The sequence below is a fragment of the Mya arenaria genome, chromosome 14 (genome assembly GCF_026914265.1).
Source record: "Mya arenaria isolate MELC-2E11 chromosome 14, ASM2691426v1".
In the NCBI taxonomy this organism is placed as follows: domain Eukaryota; kingdom Metazoa; phylum Mollusca; class Bivalvia; order Myida; family Myidae; genus Mya; species Mya arenaria.
In genome coordinates, this window is record NC_069135.1 from 34,865,184 (window position 1) to 34,887,046 (window position 21,863).

Here is a 21,863-nt window from a genome sequence, read left to right on the forward strand (position 1 = left end):
TGAAGCTAACGCAGACACCGATGCCGTTGCGAGTATAATAGCCTCCTTTTCTTTGATTAGTTGAGTTAAAAATGCCAATTTGCCCCTAAATTTTAACTGGACGCTATCGACAACGCAGGGGCCAATGCCAGGGCGGGTAATTTAGCCCAACTCATTCTTTTATTTGAGATAAATATATCTGGAAATGTTACTACTGATATATATGTATCCATATGATTCCACATGTGTTAAAACCTTAATGTACAGGCATCTTTAAAAATAAAACATCACTCACCTTTCACAGTGAGCCCCTGTTGTGTTGTCTGTGCAGGAAATACACTCTCCAGTCAGGTTATCACAGGTTTCAGCATTCCCGTTACAATCACATGCTCGGCAGTACGGGAAACCATAGTAACCAGGTTCACATTCCTCGCAGATTCGCTTGTGAACATTGGGGATACACAAACACTGACCGGTCTCAATGTCACAGAAGTTATCTCTGGCTCCAATTGCATGGCAATTACAAGCTGCAAAATTAAGACATTGCCATGAGAAAATGTTATAAACATACCCATGTTAAAACAACTTAATTCCCCACACAGCATTAGAGTACAGTCGAACCCCATTGGCTCAACTCCCAGGAAGACGCGAATATCCCTCCAGCCTTGTTAAATTAGAGCCAAAAGGGAATGATTAACTTCAGTATAAAGAAATCGGTTCTTAACATCTAGTTCGAGCCAACAGAGTTTGACTCTACTTTTATAATACACTTTTTTTTTTTTTTGTAATAGTATACATTTTGTTATCAATTGGAACTCACTGATACACATATTCACGAATACAGAGGACCCTTCGTATAATTTAGTTTTTTAACAGTATGAGATGGAATAAGGCTCACACGGTACTTACGTGTGCATCCATTTGGTCCGAATCCATAAGTGCCCGGAGCACACTGGTCACAACGACGTCCCACCACGTGTTCCTTACACTGACACTGGCCTCCCACTGGGTCACACTCAAAACTCAGAGAACCTGTCAGGTCACAGTCACAATCTGAAATACAGGGAATCAGTCAGGTCACAGTCAAAATCTGAAATACAGAAAAACAGTCAGGTTACAGTCACAATCTGAAATACAGAGAACCAGTCAGGTCACACTCACAATCTGAAATACAGGGAATCAGTCAGGTCACAGTCACAATCTGAAATACAGAGAACCAGTCAGGTCACAGTCACAATCTGAAATATAGGGAACCAGTCAGGTCACGGTCACAATCTGAAATACAGGGAACCAGTCAGGACACAGTCACAATCTGAAATACAGGGAACCAGTCAGGTTACAGTCACAATCTAAAATACAGGGAACAAGTCAGGTTACAGTCACAATCTGAAATACAGGGAACCAGTCAGGTTACAGTCACAATCTGAAATATAGGGAACCAGTCAGGTCAGTCACAATCTGAAATATAGGGAACCAGTCAGGTCACAGGGAACCATTCAGGTTACAGTCACAATCTGAAATATAGGGAACCAGTCAGGTTACAGTCACAATCTGAAATATAGGGAACCAGTCAGGTTACACTCACAATCTGAAATATAGGGAACCAGTAAGGTTACAGTCACAATCTAAAATATGTGTAAGTAGGCATTGGAGAGTAATTGGGTTAACAACTTCAAATTGATGATATGGATATAAAAGTGAACAATAGATAATACTTTTTGAAATACATAGGGTTTTAGCTAGAGGGATATGAAAGGGTGCTGCATGGAGACCAGAATGTGCACCCTCCTGCCACAAAGAAATAAATGCTTTAGATAATCAAATGTTTCTCTTGTTTTGATTTATAATTGAAATATATATATGAATTCAAATAAATTTTATATATTTAGTAGTTAAAACCTAATATTACTTCAAATAAGCATAACTTCTAACATTTTCTATGATATTCACAATGCTTTGATTATTCACTGCCCAATACAATGTGCCCTTTTGTCCTCCAGCACCCTGTCCCTTTCCTCCAGCACCCTGTCCCTTTCCTCCAACACCCTGTCACTTTCCTCCAGCACCCTGTCCCTTTCCTCCAGCACCCTGTCCCTTTCCTCCAGCACCCTGTCCCTTTCCTCCAGCACCCTGTCCCTTTCCTCCAACACCCTGTCCCTTTCCTCCAACACCCTGTCCCTTTCCTCCAGCACCCTGTCCCTTTCCTCCAGCACCCTGTCCCTTTCCTCCAACACCCTGTCCCTTTCCTCCAGCACCCTGTCCCTTTCCTCCAGCACCCTGTCCCTTTCCTCCAGCACCCTGTCCCTTTCCTCCAGCACCCTGTCCCTTTCCTCCAACACCCTGTCCCTTTCCTCCAGCACCCTCTCCAACACCCTGTCCCTTTCCTCCAACACCCTGTCCTTTTAAAAACTTTGCTAAAAACCTAAAGACAGTAACATTCAAATAGGAGGTAGATAACATGAGCATCCCAACAGCATACCTAGTGCCCTATGGTGGATAATGCCGGAGATGGAGAATACATGCTTCTTGCAGAGATCTGGCAGTTCTGGCTGGTGCACGTGCAACTGGAGTTCACGACATCGGTAACGCAGGTACTCGTTCTTCATGTAATCGGGGAGCCCGGGACCAAGGAAGATCGGGATGCTTTCCGTGTTAGGGACCAGGATGATCTGAAATAGTGATTATTTGCCTTATCATTAAAAGGCCTTATAAAGTTGCAAATGAAACTTACTTACAAACCATGATTGCTGACGTTAAACAATGCTTAAATGTGGCCAGTGAGAGCAGACGAGGTATATAAGTATGGGCAACATTTGAAGCACATACCTATTTCGAACAGTAACAAGACAAGCCAGAACAGACATAAGCAAGTCTGTAAGTGGTGTATGAAACTTATCGATGGCCTCACTTCCAAATGTCAAAGCTGCAATATCCCAGGTTTTCAGTAGCTACGATTTTAGTATTCAATATTGGTAATTTGATCACACATTTTTTTACAAAATGCACAAGTCTCAATTTATTGTAGTTACAATTTCTGAAGGTTCGATATTTTTGCTTCTCTGTGAGATGTCCAATCATTGCTCGACATTTTGATCACATGATACAACACCGTTTTCTCATGGGTCTATTTACTTGGCATTTTTGCAGAAAGATGCGACTCTTTAGGATTATTGTGATGTAAAAAAACAACAACATAAAATATAAAGCGTCGGCATTTTGAAGTGATGCCATCTATATCTAAATAGAATTTTTTTAATTAAATTACAATGCAAGTGATCAACGAAAGATTTTTGAAGGGTGATTACTAATGATACTGTTTTAAAACAACGCTATTTTACCCACATAACTTGATATGAACTCACACTATCAATAAGGACAGTTGCGTCTGGGGTTTGTCGGTCACTCTTGTATCGGCTGAACTCGATCCGGATGCTGTAGTTTTGCCCACTCTCCAGGCAGACAGAGGGCTCCACAGTCACAAACCTAGAACCTGGAAAGACAGTGTTTACATTTGAATAACTTTTCCAGAACACTTTATAAGCAGTTGTATGTCTTATGAATAATAGGTTATATGGTCTCCATATGAGAAATTCAATGTGTCAAGTGAATTTAAAAGGGACGTCAATTTATCATAAATATGTCATATACAAAAAAACTTTAAATAGAATGTCAACATGTTTGTAAATTCTTTCCTTCCCAAAACATGTACGCTATTTTTCAATTCTAGTTTTACAAACAGCATCAACACAATTATTACTTTGTTGAAGGCATAATTGGCATCCTGAACGATGAATGCCATTAATAAACAACAAAAAGCAACTGACCAAAGTCATTTAAAATTATTTTAAAGGATATCAAATGGTATATTGATAATGGAGTTTCGCTGAACATTAACATGTTGAACAACAAAAGTGCCGTGAACAAACACCAAATTTTTTCGGTTGTTCCATTTTCAATTATAAAAGGGAAATAACTCAACAATAATTAAGACAGAGTTACGGCCCTTGCTGTACATGTTTGTAATGTCAACATGTGTACCAAGTTTTGATTCATGAGTAATAGCAGAGGTAAAGCTATTGCACGCTGATGATGCCAATGACAAAGTCAGTGACATCAATGACAACACCAATACTTTAACAGAACCAGGGACCAATTTCTCGAAAAAGATTCAGCTGAATATGCTTAAGTAACTTTTTTGGTTCAGCAAATTTTCTTACTTTTCCTTAATTTCATCAAATAAAAATAAGTTTATCGTGATAATCAGACATGTATTTCCCATTAAAAGTGCAATAAATATTCAATTAAGTGAATATAACTTAATTTACAGAAGGAAAAAAGTAGTGAGTTTAGTTTAATCCTGATATAAAGGAGTTAAATAGTTTCCAGAAATCGGCCCAAGGACATTTTGTCTTAGACAAGCTCAAAACCTACTCTGTTGCAACATGACAGCCTTATCATCATCTTGAGGAATGGCATTGGCACACGGTCCGTCCCTGTCGACAATGTCTGGACGAATCACTCGTACACGAACATCATCCCACTTCTCTGTCATCTGGTAGCAAAAAAAGGAAAATAGTTGTAATAAAGAGATCAACAGACATTCTATGTGCAGGCTTTTTTGAATATCAAACAAGCATTCTCCATTTTAACATACAAGTAAAAAACGTATGAAGAAAAGACAATTTGCTTTAAAATAATGCCCTTAATCAATCACAGAAATTTAGATCTTTTTGTATTTTTTTTTCTTCAATTGATATCTAGAAATAAATATACAACAAAAAATGCCCTAGATGTCAATTAATAAGACCTAATATAAATAGTTCAGATCTAAGTTTATCTGTGGGAGATTACAAAAATCTTCTGAATTTGATAACGCATACCTAAGTACAACTGTGTCAGAAATATAATTATGTAATATATAAGAATGTAAATGGTTTACTCCGACAATGACAAAGCAACTCCAGTAATTCCCATTAACAAAAGTAGATGAGAATTAGTTATAAATAGTCCAAGCTTGACAAGTCATTTTTATAGTCTGAAATATATGTTGGGACCTTTTTAACGTTGGGGTGATGAATATACAATTTTAAGATAAAGTGAAAGTATGGAAGATGAAAAGCAAACCTTCTTCCCAGCAGGAAAAGGTCGAACAATCGATAAATAAATCCCAAGTTAACATAGTAATAGTCACAAAAGGAAACAAACAATTAACATTGATCACCAACATTTAACATTTAACATTGATTCTTACCTTAACATGTAAGCAACTAACAAACAATTCAATTAGTTAATACACATTATAAGACTAGTACTAAATGGCTTTTTATCAAATTAAAAATGCACATTGTCATAAGTATATTTTAATTTATTTTAGCTTTTATTTTAAGTCTCAAGTCTGTTTCTTAGGCAGAAACCAGTACTGTATGCTTTTTGAAAGAGATGAGAAAGTAACCCTAGTGGGGATCATACACAGGACCTCTTTGCCAAGTTTGGCGAGAGGCGGACACCTATACCAGTAGACCCCTCTCACACTCAACATTGTCATTGTTATATACATCTGAAAGTGCATTGCTGTAAACTTCTGTTGATTCTATCATTTTATTCTAAAAACAAAATGATTGAAACAATCTCTGTTATTTGATAACACATAACTTCTTTATTACATAAACTTATGAGTGTACAGATTAGTTAATCTAACGAGCTGAAACAATAGTCAAAATTGTTGACTCAACATACATGTAGACTAACCATAATGGAAACATTCAAATCTGATGATATATCCCTTACCCTCTGGTCGTATCTGATGACAATGTCATAGTACATGGGGAAGTCTACGGAGATATCGGAGAACAGAATGGCATCACCCTCGATCACCCGCATGTAGCCCGGCCCCGTCCAGCTACGGTAGTCCGGAATTAGCTCACGGATATAAACACGTGTGTTCTGTAATTGTAAAATAGGCAATTTGATTAATTGTCACTATGATATAAAGTAAGATCAAGAACAACAGTCAATTGAATTAAAATTGGTTAAGGTGTCTACAGGGCCGTTATATATTTGTTAGTTGGGCCAAAATAAAAATTGTTTGTTTAGGGTAATCTTCCCAAAATTTCAAGGTAGGGTAGGCAGGGATTTTTTTAATTTTTTTTCAAAATCTGTCGTAAGTTCAGAGTGTTTTCTTGCACATGACAGTCTTTCCTACATTACTGTCATTGCCTGACTTTGTTTTATCATATAAACAATAATTCTGATTAAAATCTCCATTTATCCGCCCTTTGTAACTCTCTATTCGCTAACGAATATTTTTTTTGCCCAGAAACGGAAAAAAATAGTTAGGGTCGGCGAATTTTTATAGGTAGGGTAGGGTTACCCAAAACGGACATATTTTTTTTTAGGCCTTAACACATTTAAATGATTTGATTGGTTATTAGTGATTATTGGATAAATATTGACCAATCAATAAACTTTTCAGCTAACTTTGACCAATCCAAAAAATTATCCACTTTTAAACAATCGGCTGCAGAAAGATAAAGAGTGCGGAAATGCAACTAACTAAAACTAAAAAATCCTAAAACTTTCTTTATATTCATTGTTAAAGATGCAGTTTAACTGCTCTTAACTGAATGCCAAATATACTACTATGACTTCATGTTTTAATGTTTGAACATTTTTTCCACACATACTCATTAACTACACAATGAGTAGGCTTCAAATGTTATGTGTATATTTGCATAGTAGACAAATTAAATTCAGACTGTATAAATTACAGGAAGAGGACAGTACATTAAGATAACAAGATTTCCTGCAATATAAAGGGTATTCAAACCATATAACATTTAGTTGACATTTAGCAATTTTTCCCTTAAAAATCTCATTACAATGAAACTTCTATTGATTTAATGTAAGGACAATCTGTGATATTTACGAAAGAAAACATAGTTAAATCAATAAGAAAAACTGATAGTGGACTGGTTTAAATCAACTCACCCCAAATCCTTCAGCAAATTCTGCCTCATAAGTGTACCAGTCCATTCTAGTGAAGAAATATCCAGGCTGGACCTGGTGACACTGTCTCCCCTGGATGTTGTCTTTACATGTGCACTGGCCCGTCTCGACATCACATGCGTCACTCGTTGCTCCTCCCACATCACAGTCACATGGGCGACATCCGTTCAGGTCATTGCTCATTCCCCAGAACCCAGGCTGCAAGAAAAATGAACTCATTTATTAATCAATAAGTTTAAACATTATATATTTTAGAACGATTGTGATGAAAGTGATATTAACTTATACTAAGTCACTCTCGTTGGCACTATGTTCAGCAAGAGCTATGTCTTGTGTTATGGTTTAAGCTGGAGTACCTAGTGAAAACCCACAAGTCCAACTTGGTGACCACTAGCCAAACTCACATGCGCCCAGGGCAGGTATCTAACCCAGATCCCCTCAGTGAGGAGTGAGCGCCCTAAACACTGCGCTAACTGACAAACCATGACACAATTAAACATACTGTTTCCAGCAATATGATTCAATGACTGATTTCAATATATAATAGCAGTGACGTTTGGTGTAACTGCAGGTCCAAACAAGCCTGTTGTATGTGTCTGACCATGAAAAACAAGGAATTTACAGAATTTGAGTCATGCGTATGTACTTAAATTTGGTGCACAAAAAAAACAATGGACACAGTCATATAAATTTAAGTTATTTCATTTTGTGGATTGGGTTAGCTTACAATTGTGCTATAAACAGTGTCTTATAGTTTCCACTGTAATATTCTTATTATTATTAATTACTAGCCTGGCATAGCACATCTATGAAAAGAAATTTAATCTTTGTTTCTTGTATGTAGATTTTAAAGCAGAAATACTAGAGTTTAAACCATAACAGCATGCGGTACTTACATAGCACTGGTCACAGTTCTTGCCGGTGATGTAACGTTTACAGGTACAGTAGCCTGTGTACTGGTCACATCCAAAGTTCTCCAGCGTTCCCATGGGATCACAGGTGCAGGCTGTAATAGAGTAAAGTGGGATGTTATAGTTACATTGTTTGTTTTTTCTGACCAATTTGGGGGCAAAATGTTTGGCCAAATTCATTATGCTAAAACATACAATTCTCTGTTTTTCACACAAAATTTGGCCCCTATGATTTTGGGTCCCATGATTTTGTATGAAAACTTGGTGTTTACTCAAAATAACCCACTTTAAATCATACTTTTTATCTTTTCTATCTATTTTTTTATCATTTCTAGGCAGATATCCTCATTTTAGGAAAAATGACACATTTTCACCAATCAGAATGATCCCATTACTCAAATTGTGGGAAAAAAAAACTTTGTTTAACTTATGAGAATTTTCTAAGGAAATCATTTTCAAAAGAAAGATTGATCCATTATAATTGTCCCACTATTTCTATTGTTTTTTTGTTGTAGAAAATAATATCCACAAGAACAGACTTATTCTGTATCGTTATTGTTCGTATTGAGTTAAGCAGCATATAATGTGTACTTTCTGATTTTAAAATTTTGGCGAACTCCTGAACATTGAAATAATCTTAATGATATAAGACTCATTCATTTAACCAGAAAAATATGAAAATCAGGTTGTAAATGACATGAAATTACCTTCACATCCATTAGGGTTGTCATCGAGGAGGTTCCAGTACCCATCTATACAGGAGTCACACCTACGACCCGTCACATATGTCTTACAGTTACAGCGCCCTGCCTCCAGACCAAGCTCCTCGTCTGTCATACGCTCACACTCACCATCATACAGGGAACCGGTAGGGTCACAGTCACACTCTGCAATGATAAACATGGAATATGAAACATTCGAGGTCTCAACATTATGAAGACAAGCTTAGGCTCAACAGATATAAAAGTAGGATTAGTATATTCAGAGAGTTCACATATATCAATTTGTTAGAAGCTCTCGTTATCAAAATGGTGCTATAAAACAAAGTTATCCTCATAGTTGGGGTATAGTTATCTCTAGCCCTGATAATTCAAGGTCAAGGTCAGACTTAAATTGACAAATATTTGGGTCAAACAGCTCTTTGTTGGTGTACTATGACCCAGATAGTTGAAGGTCAAGGTCAGCCTTACATTGACAAATATCTAGGTCATACAGCTCCTTGTTGGTGTACTCTAACACCTGATAACTGAAGGTCAAGGTCAGACTTACGTTGACAGATATTTGGGTCATACAGCTCCTTGTTGGGGTCCTGGAAGTAGCCAGCCCGACATTCTTGGCAGTTGCGGCCCATCGTGTTGTGCTGACAGTCGTCACACACTCCCCCGCTCACACGCCCCGTCAGTTCGTATACACCCGCATCAAAATGACAGGCAGTAGCATGGTTGTAACACTCACATCCTAGATAATGAAAGCAAGCCAATTACGGGTAAGAAAATATATTCATAATAGGTATTTGAAATTTATATCTACGGTAGTGCTGTTGTTTTTTTTCAAAAATCTAAATTCTCCCAAAATTTGATTTTACATTTCTAAAACTGTGAATCATAGAACACCAACAGATATAAAAAATATATTCCCTATTGGCTTTTGTGACACAATCACTAAAATTATGTATTTTTCCCAAAGTTTTGGCAAGCAATCTCAGATTACTAAAATCAACTGATCCGGAAATTTGCTTCAAACAACAAGCATCTTACTCTGACAGGCGTTGGTGTCGGAATGTTGTGCAGGTCTCCATGGTTTATCGTTGTAGAAGTCCTGACACAGTTCACAATTCAGGCCCTTCGTGTTGTGGGTACATTCACACATGCCATTTACCTGTGGGAATATCACATTCAATATATTAATATTACCATACAAGGTAGCATAGTGGTATAAGAAGCTCTTATTCACAGATTGGAGATATCTCTGCTGTTTGAAATCTAAACCATTTAAGACTTCAGTTGCGTTTTATCTTTAAAGCTGCTCTCTAAAAAATTGATTGTTTTTACCTTTTTCTTTTGTTTTTGTCTCAGAATCAGCTCATTTTGGCATCAGTGTGTTAGTAACGCTTTTAGACATAAAATATCATTTTTCAAAAGCAAATATGATAAACTTCGATCTTCTCTTTTGTCAGCTGTCTTATATCACTGGTTTCAAGACATTTACGCAAAGATTGGCTCATTCCAAGACAAGGAATTAAAAAGTTGTCATACCAATCAATCTGTGAGAGTGCAGTGTCGGCTTTGAGCAATGGCTATCTCAACATGCGATGGTTTCAAATAATAAGGCAACACATAATTACCATATTGAGATTGTTTTCATTGTTATATCCATCAACAGGAACACATCGGGAAGCATGGCCGTAACACGAGCAGCTACCTCTTACTGTCATGTCGTACATGGAGTAGTAATACTTCTCACGGATATCCTGGCGACCGTCAAACACTGTGTCACCTGCGCAAGGGAAAATAACAAAATTATGAAAAATATATCACATATATGTGCCTGTCACCCTCATGTACATGGAGTTATAACATTTGGCGAAAATCAACATCTTGTCACCTGGCAGAGAGGAATGTATACAGGGTTCTCAATAAGTTTCAGTTGAACCGTCTCAAAGAGTAAAGTAACCGACCTGCTTCTACTTATTCTATTTAAAGTTCATTTAGTTTTCCAAATTTTAACCGGCCCAATTGCCAGTTCAACCGTCCATTTTGGCCGGCAGCCGGTTCTTATTGAGAACACTGTGTATATAAGAAAAAAATGTAGCAAGGTAAATAATGTACACTACAACAGGCTAAACTCGCTATGTCAAAGTGTTTGGGACCTCAGGAATTACTTAGAGATAAAGAACAATCGATATATCTGAAAAACAGAACATGAAACTGAACTCAAAACATTCTTAAAAAGTTTGACATAACCAGAAAATAGGGATATCAGAGTTTGGCAAAGCGAGTTTCGAGTTTTGTCTGTATAAAACAACCTTTTTCACAATCACGGTAAAACAAGGTGAATAAACTGCCTATTTGAGCACTCATTTGTAAAATGCAGTTCCATGCTGTGTACATTTGAGCTCTGGATGAAATAGTATAGCATTTCAAACTCAGTTATTATGTGCAAGAACATTATGAAAGACATAACATCCAAGAGAAAATAGGCAACAGTAAGGCCTGGCAAAAACTTAGGCAAATTCTCAGTCAAGGACAATCAATAATTGCTTAAGCTTTTATAATTGATAATGTATTGTTTCCGAAGGGAGCACATTGCTTCTTTTAATTAACCTACGCTTTTCAACATATTTTGTGGTCAAAATTATACTTAGTCTCATGAGAAGGCATTTTTTCTCCAGATTTCCAATACATTTCTTTTAGTATATCAGCAATTAGCTGTTATTGATTTTAATCAAGTGAAGCCATAGATATAAACAGTAGCTGACCCAGTTAATAGGTAGTTTACACAATACACTGTAGACCACTAAAAAACTGAAAGATTATTAATATGTACATCAACAAATGAATTTGTTTTTGTTTGTACACACTTGTAATCTATAACCATTACTAAATCCACTTTAAATTAATGGCAATGATTTTACAGCTGCTCATATGTTTGGGGAAATGCTAATCAAACAATTTACTGACAGATTTAAATGCAAACATTGCAGTGTTTAATGCATTAAACATAACGCATTAAGCATAACTATCGCTTCACATCACCCCACTATCATACGATAGTGAAGGTAAGTAAGTTAAACACATGCGTGGGATTTTTCCATATATTACACTCAGCTCATCATTTATGACTCAACTTTTTTTGCCTACATTCATGTTCATTTGATTCAAATATAATAAAACGTGTTTAATCAAAATATCAAATTTCATTTTGTGATTTTTATTGACAGCCATTAATATTTGCGATCAGAATTCCTTTTCGTTTCAATGAACAAAGCACAAGATTATATTTTAATGGGATTTATTTTCAATAAAATTATCAATGTCAACTCTGATGCATAATGTATAAATTGTGGCATTTTGTAAAATTATCTTAAATCACACACCAATGATATAGAAGGTATTAAATAACTGTCAAATTGTATAACAAGGTTAACTAAAGTAAAACGTTGTATCTTTATAAATGATCTCTCAATCTACTTTGATTTAAGGTGATAGTATATTGATCAGTTATATTATATAACTCAAATGAATAATTAATCGTTAATATGTATCAAGGTAAATAAAACATAAACCTTGGGAGTCTTAAAGCTGCACTCTCACAGATTGACTGTTTCGACATATTTTTTTAGTTTTTTGTCTCAGAATCAGCCGATTTTGGTATCAATGCCGTCAATTCAGTCATATAAGATAACTCACAATTGACCTAAATTATTTGGCAAACTGCCGAAAATTTCGTTTTTCTTAAAGTGTTAGTAATCGCTTTTAGCCATAAAACATCAATTTTTCAAACATAAATATGAAACACTGCAATCTGATCTTTTTAGCAGCAGTCTTGTATCCCTGATTTCAAGGCAATTACGCAAAAATTGGCTAACTCTGAGTCAAAAATGAAAACAGTTGTCAAAACAGTCAATCTGTGAGAGTGCAGCAGCTTTAAAAATATATTTTATATCTAAATTCTGGATTAAAAATTATTGCTCCTATTTATTTCATTTTTTTGGCAAAGAAAGGCAATTTCAGATTACCCATATCCGCCCAAAATTGTCAAATCAGCGAACAATAAAACATAAATCCTAAAAGGGTGTAATAACCACTGGTTATCAGGCCGGTGACCTGAGCTGAGAGGTTATGACACCAGTATGTTAACATATCATCCATTACTACAGTAATAAACACTTCAAAGGCTTGAGATAATAATGAAATTGAAATTACAGAGTTGCTGATGTTATGTTAAGAATTATGAATTATCTGGCACAAGAATGTGTCTTTGATTAGTAAAATATTGACCACATTGGAGTTTTCTTGTTTCTTAATGCATTCATTCACATATCACAACTGAAGAAAGGGCTCCTACAAAGCAGCTTAGGATAAATTACAATAGGATTTGATTTTACCAAGCAGTGCTCCAGCTAGGCCTAAATAGCAGGGTGGGGCATGCCTCTGCCCTTTCCGGTACCCTCGTACCTTTTTATATCACCCTCTTTTGCCCTTTTGTTTGACAGAGTCAATTTTAAGGGTTAAGTATAAAAATAATAATAATATATAATTTTGACAATGAAGTAAAGAACACAGCTTATATATTCATAACAAACTATAAATATTGAAAGTAATTAAAACACATACACAATAAGAAATCAGGGCTTTTTCTGCCCAATTTGGGAAAAAGACCCTAGACATTTTGGGAAATTTTGCGTCGTGAAAATGCCGAAATTGGGAAATTTTACAGTTAAAATAAAAAGCTGTCTAGTCTCCAGCGAATTAGGAAAAGGTTTTATATTAGTTTATTTCCCTTTAAAATACCCAAAATGGCTGAAATATCAATCCTTGGGTGTAAATACCTATTGCAATAAATCGATCATGACAGATAATATTTTATACAGATATCTGAATGTGATGAAAATTAATGATTTCCGAATTCAATTATCAAAAAAACTTAACATCACATAATTGATATTATGTTGAAAATGATCCAGTACATGTAAAAAGACTTTCTTAAAAAAAAAAAAAAAAAAAAAAATTTGATTGGGATTTTTTTCTGAAAATTGGGAAAAATATCTTATATTTTGCTTTGGGAATGGGTCCGATAGTCGGACCCGTGGGTACTATAGAAAAAGCCCTGGAAATGAACATTGGCCCTTGCTAGTGCCCCATTAAGGCTTATTCAATGGGCATCAAACATCAGTGCCCTTTCTAATCTAGCACCCTGCCCTTTTTTAAAATCCTGGCTGAAGCACAGACTCAGATAATGGATGCAGTACCTGTTCTTATGTGTGTAACATGAAGAACACAAATCCTCAGGCACCAAAGACATTCCCAAGAAGGATCATTTCTGGTTACTTTTGTTCTACTTTTTTAACATACATTGATTACAAGATCATAGAGGCAGTTTCTTATGTGTTTAACATGAAAAACACAAATCCTCACCAAACATTCCCCAGAACATTCATTTCTGGTTAATTTTACTCTACTTTTTGATAAATTTTTTGATCACGATAGCAGAAAAACAAAGTACACCAAGTCATAACATATTTCTATCTGTGAAAGCACCTAATATTGCAAATATCAAGGTTAAAACACTGATAGCAGGGAAATGCATCGGAATAGCAGGAGATGAAGCAATTTTTATATGTTCTCAACAGGTAAATGCTAAACACTGCCAAGAACTGTATTTCCTGATAAGCAATATGGCTGGATATACCACTTTGATATGTTCAAGTTGTGAATTGATCATCGGCAATATTTTTTGTTTCTTTAATCCTTTAGAAAGGATTCCATGTAAGCAGTGGTCTGCACCACAGGCAGCATTTTATGAATGAAATGTTCAAGTTAAGTACACTTGAAATAAGTGTAGCAACTGTTGGCTCCATAAATTATCCAGACATTGCTTTGAGTCTCATGCCCCATAAATAAGCCAGAAACCAAACTCTTTGAAACTCCTATAGATGTCTGCAGTAGCAGGTTGTGCACCCTCGTGCATCCATCATCTATAACATGCTGACTTAGTAATTATGGCAAAGAAATATGTCCTACATCTAGATGAACCAGTTAACATAGACAAGGACCTAAAGCACAGGGCTTCTAAAAATATTTTGAATCTGTTTTACCAGTTCGACATGCGCCCAGACCGATTGAGGGTTCAAACTTTTGGAAGCCCTGCTACCTCATATATTGCTGATTAATTCAAAGCACTGAAGCTTTGACAGTCATATAAGGATTTGTCTTGCACAATTCTTAAATATTAGTTTAACCCAATCTGAACATACAGCACTAGAGTATTTGCAGTGTTTGCTTTATATAATACCGAGTTAAATCAGTTTCCAACAAAATTAGCCTTATTACAAAAGTGAATAAACATGAGACTTATCACTGTTGACAGAATTTTACAGAAGAATGCAGCGGTCCTATACAAGGGTACCTGTTCCTGAGGTATCCCAATTATTGGCTTGGCGATTATCTGAACAAAAATCAGTTTCTATCCAACTAAAGTTTCCTAAACACAATCCCTAAATAGATCCTTGTAGAGGCACAATATACATTGATCATTCAAATGTTATGTTCAACTATTTTATCTTCAGTTATGAAAACAACAAAAAAGCATATGATTTGTGTACAGATTTAAAAAAATACAAGCGAACTTTTTGGCGCCTTTGAACTTTGTGGTCACTTGCTATTTACTAAAAAATATTTTTATAAAGGCTAAAGACTTAAATGAGTTATCAAAATAAAACATAAAAATTTAAAATTACATTTTTTTTGTGCATCAAACCTTTCCTTTGAAAAAGAGGTCAAGGGGTATCTCATCAAAAAAGCTACAAGTTTGACCTCCACATTGGGGTTTGTTCTTTTGGAATTTCCAGAGAAGTTTTAACATTTACTTAATTGCAATATAAATCATACAGCTGTCTTCGCGATAGCTAACTTATATTAGCAACGACTTGAGGCCTACCACAGAACTAGGGATAGTTCTTACCTAGTGTGTGCAGTTCTGTGAAGACAACACGGAGGTTGGTGAGTTTGAGCAGGTCCTGTACGTCTTTACTGTAAGGGTCGCTGATACGGAAAAATGGCGGCAACACACGGAACACCAACTGAAACATATTATAACGAATAATTATAACTTGAAATGAATTTTGTTGAAACACAAGGTCTGTACATTCCCTTGTGCTTTCTTCACATATATATTATGCATATATAAACACATATACATACTTCATTCATAAACAGTAGCTCAGATGACAATTAACATGTTCTACGAAACTTTCTCCGACAAGTTCAGCCATCTCTTTTAGGGTCTTAAGGAAGATAAATTCAACCAAATTGGCCAGTCAGTATGAGAGGGTGAAGAAGAAAATTAAATAAATTAGTCTTTCCAGTTGTTTAACTTAAACATAGGGTGCAATCCCACAAAGGGATGCAGTCTTAAGGTTGTCCGGTTAGCGCAGTGGTTAGCGCACTCGCTTCTCACCTAGGCGACCCGGGTTCGATTCCCGGCTTGGGCGCATGTGAGTTTGGTTTGTGGTCACCAAGCCGGACAAGTGGGTTTTCTCTGGGTTCTCCGGTTTCCCCCACAACACAAGACCACACTCTCGCGTAAAATCGTGCCAACGAGAGTGATTAATATAATGTTGTAATAACTTGTTTCACAATCGTTGTAAAATAAATATGTTTAAACTAAAGGGATGCAGTCTCTCAAATAATGACACTAATGTGAAGAGCTGCTATTTTAGAAAAGAGGTAATGGATTGATGACATAAAGTAAAATCTTAATGATTAAGAAGGGGTTAAGTGAGCCCCTTGCCTTGGAGTGATAAGACCTATTTGGCGCGCAATTCATTTTCCTCAGTGACATAAATATACAACTATTTTGCATTTAGTTCTAGACTGTAATTTATATCAAAAGTATCAGGATGTTCATGTTTTTACGTATCTTAGGCAAAAAAATTGGTGTGGTTAGGGTAACATCTTTTCATTGTGGTAAATAAATCTTCTATATAAAGCTTTAAAGGTTTGAAACTGCATATTGAAGCACCACTTACAACTACACACCAAAACTGACTATAAAAACGGTAGGGTCGGCCCCTATTTCATAGGATGGTTTGGATAGCCCGTACCAACTGAATTTTTTTAAGCCTTATACATAAGTAACTTACAGAAGCAAGATATATAGTAACTTAACTTCCGTCTCAATTCTGTCAAAATTATTTTGTTTAGTGAAAATAGCACATCTACTTTTTATGTATTTTTTAATTAGTAAATCATTTTCGATATTAATGCTCAAATTTTGAGTATCTGGAAATAAAAAATGCTTTATATATTGAAATAAATATTGATTAAACCAAATGCCAAATAATGAACTTAGGTGGCACGTTCAAATTATCCAATTTTCCTGAGTGTTATTGAAAATATACTACCTAAATGAATACTATCAGACAAAATCAATTCAAATGTCAATCTCAAATGAATTATATTACTTGTCAAAGGAACTATGATATTGGCAAAGAAATTATTTTCCTATTCATTAATGCAGACAGGTGGTACCCAATGATGAAAGAAAAATAAATGCATACTGGGTCGAGTTATTTTTCATTATGATATTCAAAACCGCCATTACATTTGGGTTAAAATATAAGCTTGGGCTCTGCAACATTTGCAAATGAATGTTTCGGACATCTTTTTTATCAGACCCATTCAAATTGTATTGTTTCACTAAACGTAGACTTAAGGGCAAAAATGTGTCATTTATGAAGTTTTAAAATGCATTCTCAAGCTGCAAAATGCAAATATAAAGCCATTTAGATGGTACGGCTTGCACTAATCTTGACATTAAATTATTCTATTTGATAAAATGTCATCATATTCGCATTCAAGATAGGCAATGTTTATATGTAATTGTACACAAACTGGTTCACTTGTCTGGAATGCAGACACTACGACCTATTAAGGCTTATTTATTGCATATCAAATAATACACTTTAAAATCTGACAATAAGATGCCATAGGCATAAATATATACAAATAAGTCCACTTTGTTGATCAAGATTTAGGGAATAATCAATTTGCTCTAAAATTTATGTGAGATAATTGCAATTTAATGTATAAATCTGTAACAAACCTGTTTTTTTAATTAGGCCAAAAAAATAATTGGTTTTGTTAGGGTTACTTCCTTTTCATAATCAGGTAGGGAATAGGTAGGCTTTTTTATTATTATTTTTTTTTATTATTAGGCTTTAAAAAGAAAATTATTGTCATCATTGGAGAATGGGGTTAAAGTTATATTCAGTATCAAGCTTTAAATGTTTTAAACTATATAATAAAGCACCTTTCAAAACGGTAGGGTTGGCACCTATTTTGTAGGTGGGTCGGGTAACCCGAACCAAACGTATTTTTTAGGCCTTATTTCTGTTCTGCCAGATGTTTAAAAACTGTTGTCTCCTTTCTAGGGTTGATGGCCATGATTTAGAATATGTGTTGCAATGTGACATGAACCTTTGAGCAAAGATTATATTATAATGTATGTGACTGTCACCAGCATGAATAAGAAAACCATTACCTATCAACTTACATATATTAAGCTTTTTAACAATAGCTATCGCACAATAGTTTACATGGGACACAAGTCCTAATATTTCATTCCAGTTTCCATCCATCTTCCTATAAACCCTCATGATGAAGTCAGATATCTTGGTACGGCTTTAAAGGGGCTTGACACCTGAGATGGTCCCAAAATCCGCATATACATTATTTCCTCAAGAGAATGCTAGAATTATCATTATGAGCTAGTATGAGGCCGATAATACTTCACTTTACATGGATTAAAAGAATATTTTGACCTCTTTATATCACTGGAGACCACTTCCTACCAGGGTACCATGCCTATATCAGGAGACCACTTCCTTAACCAGGGTACCATGCCTATATCATGAGACTTCTTCCTACCAGGGTACCATGCCTATATCAGGAGACCACTTCCTACCAGGGTACCATGCCTATATCAAGAGACTTTTTCCTACCAGGGTACCATGCCTATATCCAGGAGACTACTTCATTTACAAGAAGACTGTTTCCTTAACCAGGAGACCATTACCCATCATAAGAGACTGCTTTTCTTCCTCTAAATCATCAAATTTCTTGAACTTCATTTCTACGTCAATGTCATTTTGATAAGTGTGTTGCCTTCTAAGGATTCAAGTACAGTGGAAACTCACTTAACCGGATCTCCACAAAACCCGAATCCTCGGGATACAGGACTTTTTTCAGTGTCCCGGTTTTCCCCTTCTATTTTCAATGTAAAATAATCCCTACAAAACTGGAACCTCGGAATTCCGGATACCGGACAAAAAATCAAGAAAATTTGTTAGTCGTCAACGTAATTTTACCTCACAAAACCGGACGTATATTTGTTCAAACATGTCAAAATGATTTTGTGTATTAGGAATGCGCGAATCGCGTGTCACTTTGTTTTGACAACCGGTGCGTCATTAAATATTGCACCTGTGATGTTGTGTTAACTAGATAATCGATAATGATGATTGCGCTGTGGATTGACTGCCGCGCGATAATCAAACGATAATCAAACTTGTGAAAAGAAAATTGATTGAAACATTAATTTGTTTGTTGCAGAAAATAAAGAACTAGAAACGGTTATTAAGTGATCATTTTGGAGGGTTGTTTTATCTAAAGACTTCTATGATTGAATCAAATTAGAGCGGTGCGTTAATTAAACTATCAAACATACTTAACAAGCATTAAATTACGCGAGTTGTTTTATTTTAAGACTTGGAAAAAAAGATGATTATAAAAACGCAGAAATGTTTAATAATGTTTATCACTTTTCCATGTGCTTTAATCATGTCTCAACCTCCGTCTAAACGTCAACTTCCCTTTAAAGGTTAACTCAGTTAATATTTTGAGTAAACTTACTCCGTACATCAAATCCTCACTAAACCGGAATCTTCACTAAACCGGAAATTTTGCCCAGTCCGGACCTTGTCCGGTTTAGTGAGTTCCACTGTACTTTTTATCCTTAGTTTTACATAATGACACCGATTATCATAAGTTCGAAAACAGAAACCTTTTTATTACCTCAAAAATTAATATGGTCAGACGGCTTGTGTCAATAAAGAATGGTATCATTGAATATTTCAGCCAACTATGTATGTTTTTATAGCCCAATTTCCCTCTTCATCAAACAAATTATTTGTAGACACACTTGAGTGTCAACTGATTTTATCTCCTTACTTTGATTTTTGAAGTTCAAATAAAATTTGTACTAAAAACTAAAGCAAAACATTAAAATATTCTAAAATATTCCGCAATGTTTAGCTAACATAAGGTTAATTTGCTTTCCTATCATTAACCTCCTTTTAGATAAAATGGCAAAAATATATTCAAGCCTGCGATAATCATCAATTAAACCACACCGAGATCAGAAAGTTCTCCTTTTAAGTCTTTCTTATCTGTGACTCATTTAAATTTGAAACAGAATGAAAATGGTGCATGCAATTGAAATGCAGATTTAGTCTTATCACAGTTTTTCATTAATACTTCAGTCAACAGTCTGATTCAAATATTGTATATGGGTCATTACAACTCTAAGAGAGTAACAAATTTGGAAAAAGTAAATGTCCTATCTATTCCCCATAAAGCCGAGGATTTCCTGTCCTGGCTTAACTGTCTTGGTAAAATCTCCAATATCAAATGCACATAATGAATCTGCACAACAAGTCTGTAATCCTCCTTGGTCAGGAACGGTCATGATTGTTTCGAAAGTGGTTAAAACTATGCAGGGCAGCCATGATTTTTAAAAATCGAAGAGCAATATATATTTAATCAGTCAGCCATATTTTTACAGCCGCATATAGACGGAATGTATGGAATTTTAAGAACAAGACTTTTAATCTGGCTCAATTTCATACACAATTTTTTTTTGGTTGTCTTCACCATCATTTCTTCAGTGTGAGGATAGGCTTGTATATCAGTGTGTGATTAGTTTCCGCAAACGCTTTGACAAACCTGTTTCCAAAATAATGTTTTGACAGTGCTCCATCAGGGGGCATTTTTGTGAAAAGGTTTGTTGAAGTGTTTTAACAAACTAAACTCTCAATCAAACTCGGGTAAAAAAACAATGGCGGGGCTCGGTAAATGATGTTGACTGCGCTATGTTTCATTTAAATTTAAAATGGTAAAGAAAAAAGAAAAGTTATCTTTATTTTAAGTCATCATTCAAAGGAATATGTTGCCTTCCAACAAAGCATTTATGACATAATTTACATGGTATACATACACTGTCTTGGGGTGAACATAACTTATAAAGATTTCTTATAGATCATTATGCCAAAATGTCATCTTTAACACATAAAAAATCATGTTTGCTTTTTAGTTTTACACAAATTTAATAGCATAAATAACATGATGACTCACTCAAATGGTATCTTATACTTCACTTTTTATTTAGCATAATTTAATGGTAACCACTTTCGCTAGCGATAGGTATGAAGAAAATGCATCAATCTCCACATGCACATAGAAAACACTTTATTCAAGTCAGCCATTTACCTTAAGCTTTTCTTAATTAAGCTGAGAATATCACAAGTCATGTTAAAAGCTAATCTCTCCTTATCTAGAGATTATTGCGAAATCTGCTTTGATCCCATGATGTTCAATTTATATGCTGTATACCTTGACTTATTCCTTTGGACAAAATATATATTAGTGGCCATAAACAATGTACCCTAAGCTGAAACAAATTACACTGGAATGAAAGGAGTTTTTGAACTTTATAGTATTACATCTGCCAGTGCACCTGATAAGAATCGAAGAAAATTGGGTATTTCACTCATAACTTTGATTTTAATAGAGTTAAAATCAAAATTCAAAGCACTAATATTGTACTTTGGCATTTTAATGTGTTTTAACAATTATTTATTAGATTTATTTATAATGCTTTGTTGCTTCCTATGAGCCTCTGCCTTATCAACTGACAATGTCGTTTCCAAACAGCTTTTTAAACAGACTCTGGGGAGCAAGCACTCCACAGCTGATTTCTAAATTATATTAAATATGAACAACTTTTGTGGTGGAATATGTCAGGTTTGGGTCCCAACATTTTTTGTTTTGACCATGGCAGACACCTATTAAATCGCAGAAGCATCTGACTGACAATATCTGATCTGATCATGGTCCAAGCAAACGCACGATTCAAAGCGATAATTAAATCGATGCCATTTTCAAGCTTCTAGGTGAGACAAAAACTGAT

The 21,863-nt window shown here is 35.3% G+C and overlaps 1 protein-coding gene across 1 annotated transcript in view; it reads right to left on the bottom strand.

Moving 5' to 3' along the window:
* Positions 1-21,863, bottom strand: part of LOC128217233 (laminin subunit beta-1-like) — a 46,537-nt gene that overhangs the window by 15,387 nt on the left and 9,287 nt on the right. The window contains exons 4-16 of the mRNA XM_052924213.1: positions 15,579-15,696; positions 10,240-10,391; positions 9,653-9,773; positions 9,165-9,353; positions 8,603-8,782; positions 7,881-7,990; positions 6,967-7,182; positions 5,767-5,922; positions 4,411-4,531; positions 3,342-3,469; positions 2,459-2,648; positions 889-1,032; positions 275-506 (exon numbers count right to left, since the gene is read on the bottom strand). Coding sequence (XP_052780173.1) covers positions 275-506; positions 889-1,032; positions 2,459-2,648; positions 3,342-3,469; positions 4,411-4,531; positions 5,767-5,922; positions 6,967-7,182; positions 7,881-7,990; positions 8,603-8,782; positions 9,165-9,353; positions 9,653-9,773; positions 10,240-10,391; positions 15,579-15,696 — 2,057 coding nt within the window. The remainder of the gene's footprint in view (positions 1-274; positions 507-888; positions 1,033-2,458; positions 2,649-3,341; positions 3,470-4,410; positions 4,532-5,766; positions 5,923-6,966; positions 7,183-7,880; positions 7,991-8,602; positions 8,783-9,164; positions 9,354-9,652; positions 9,774-10,239; positions 10,392-15,578; positions 15,697-21,863) is intronic.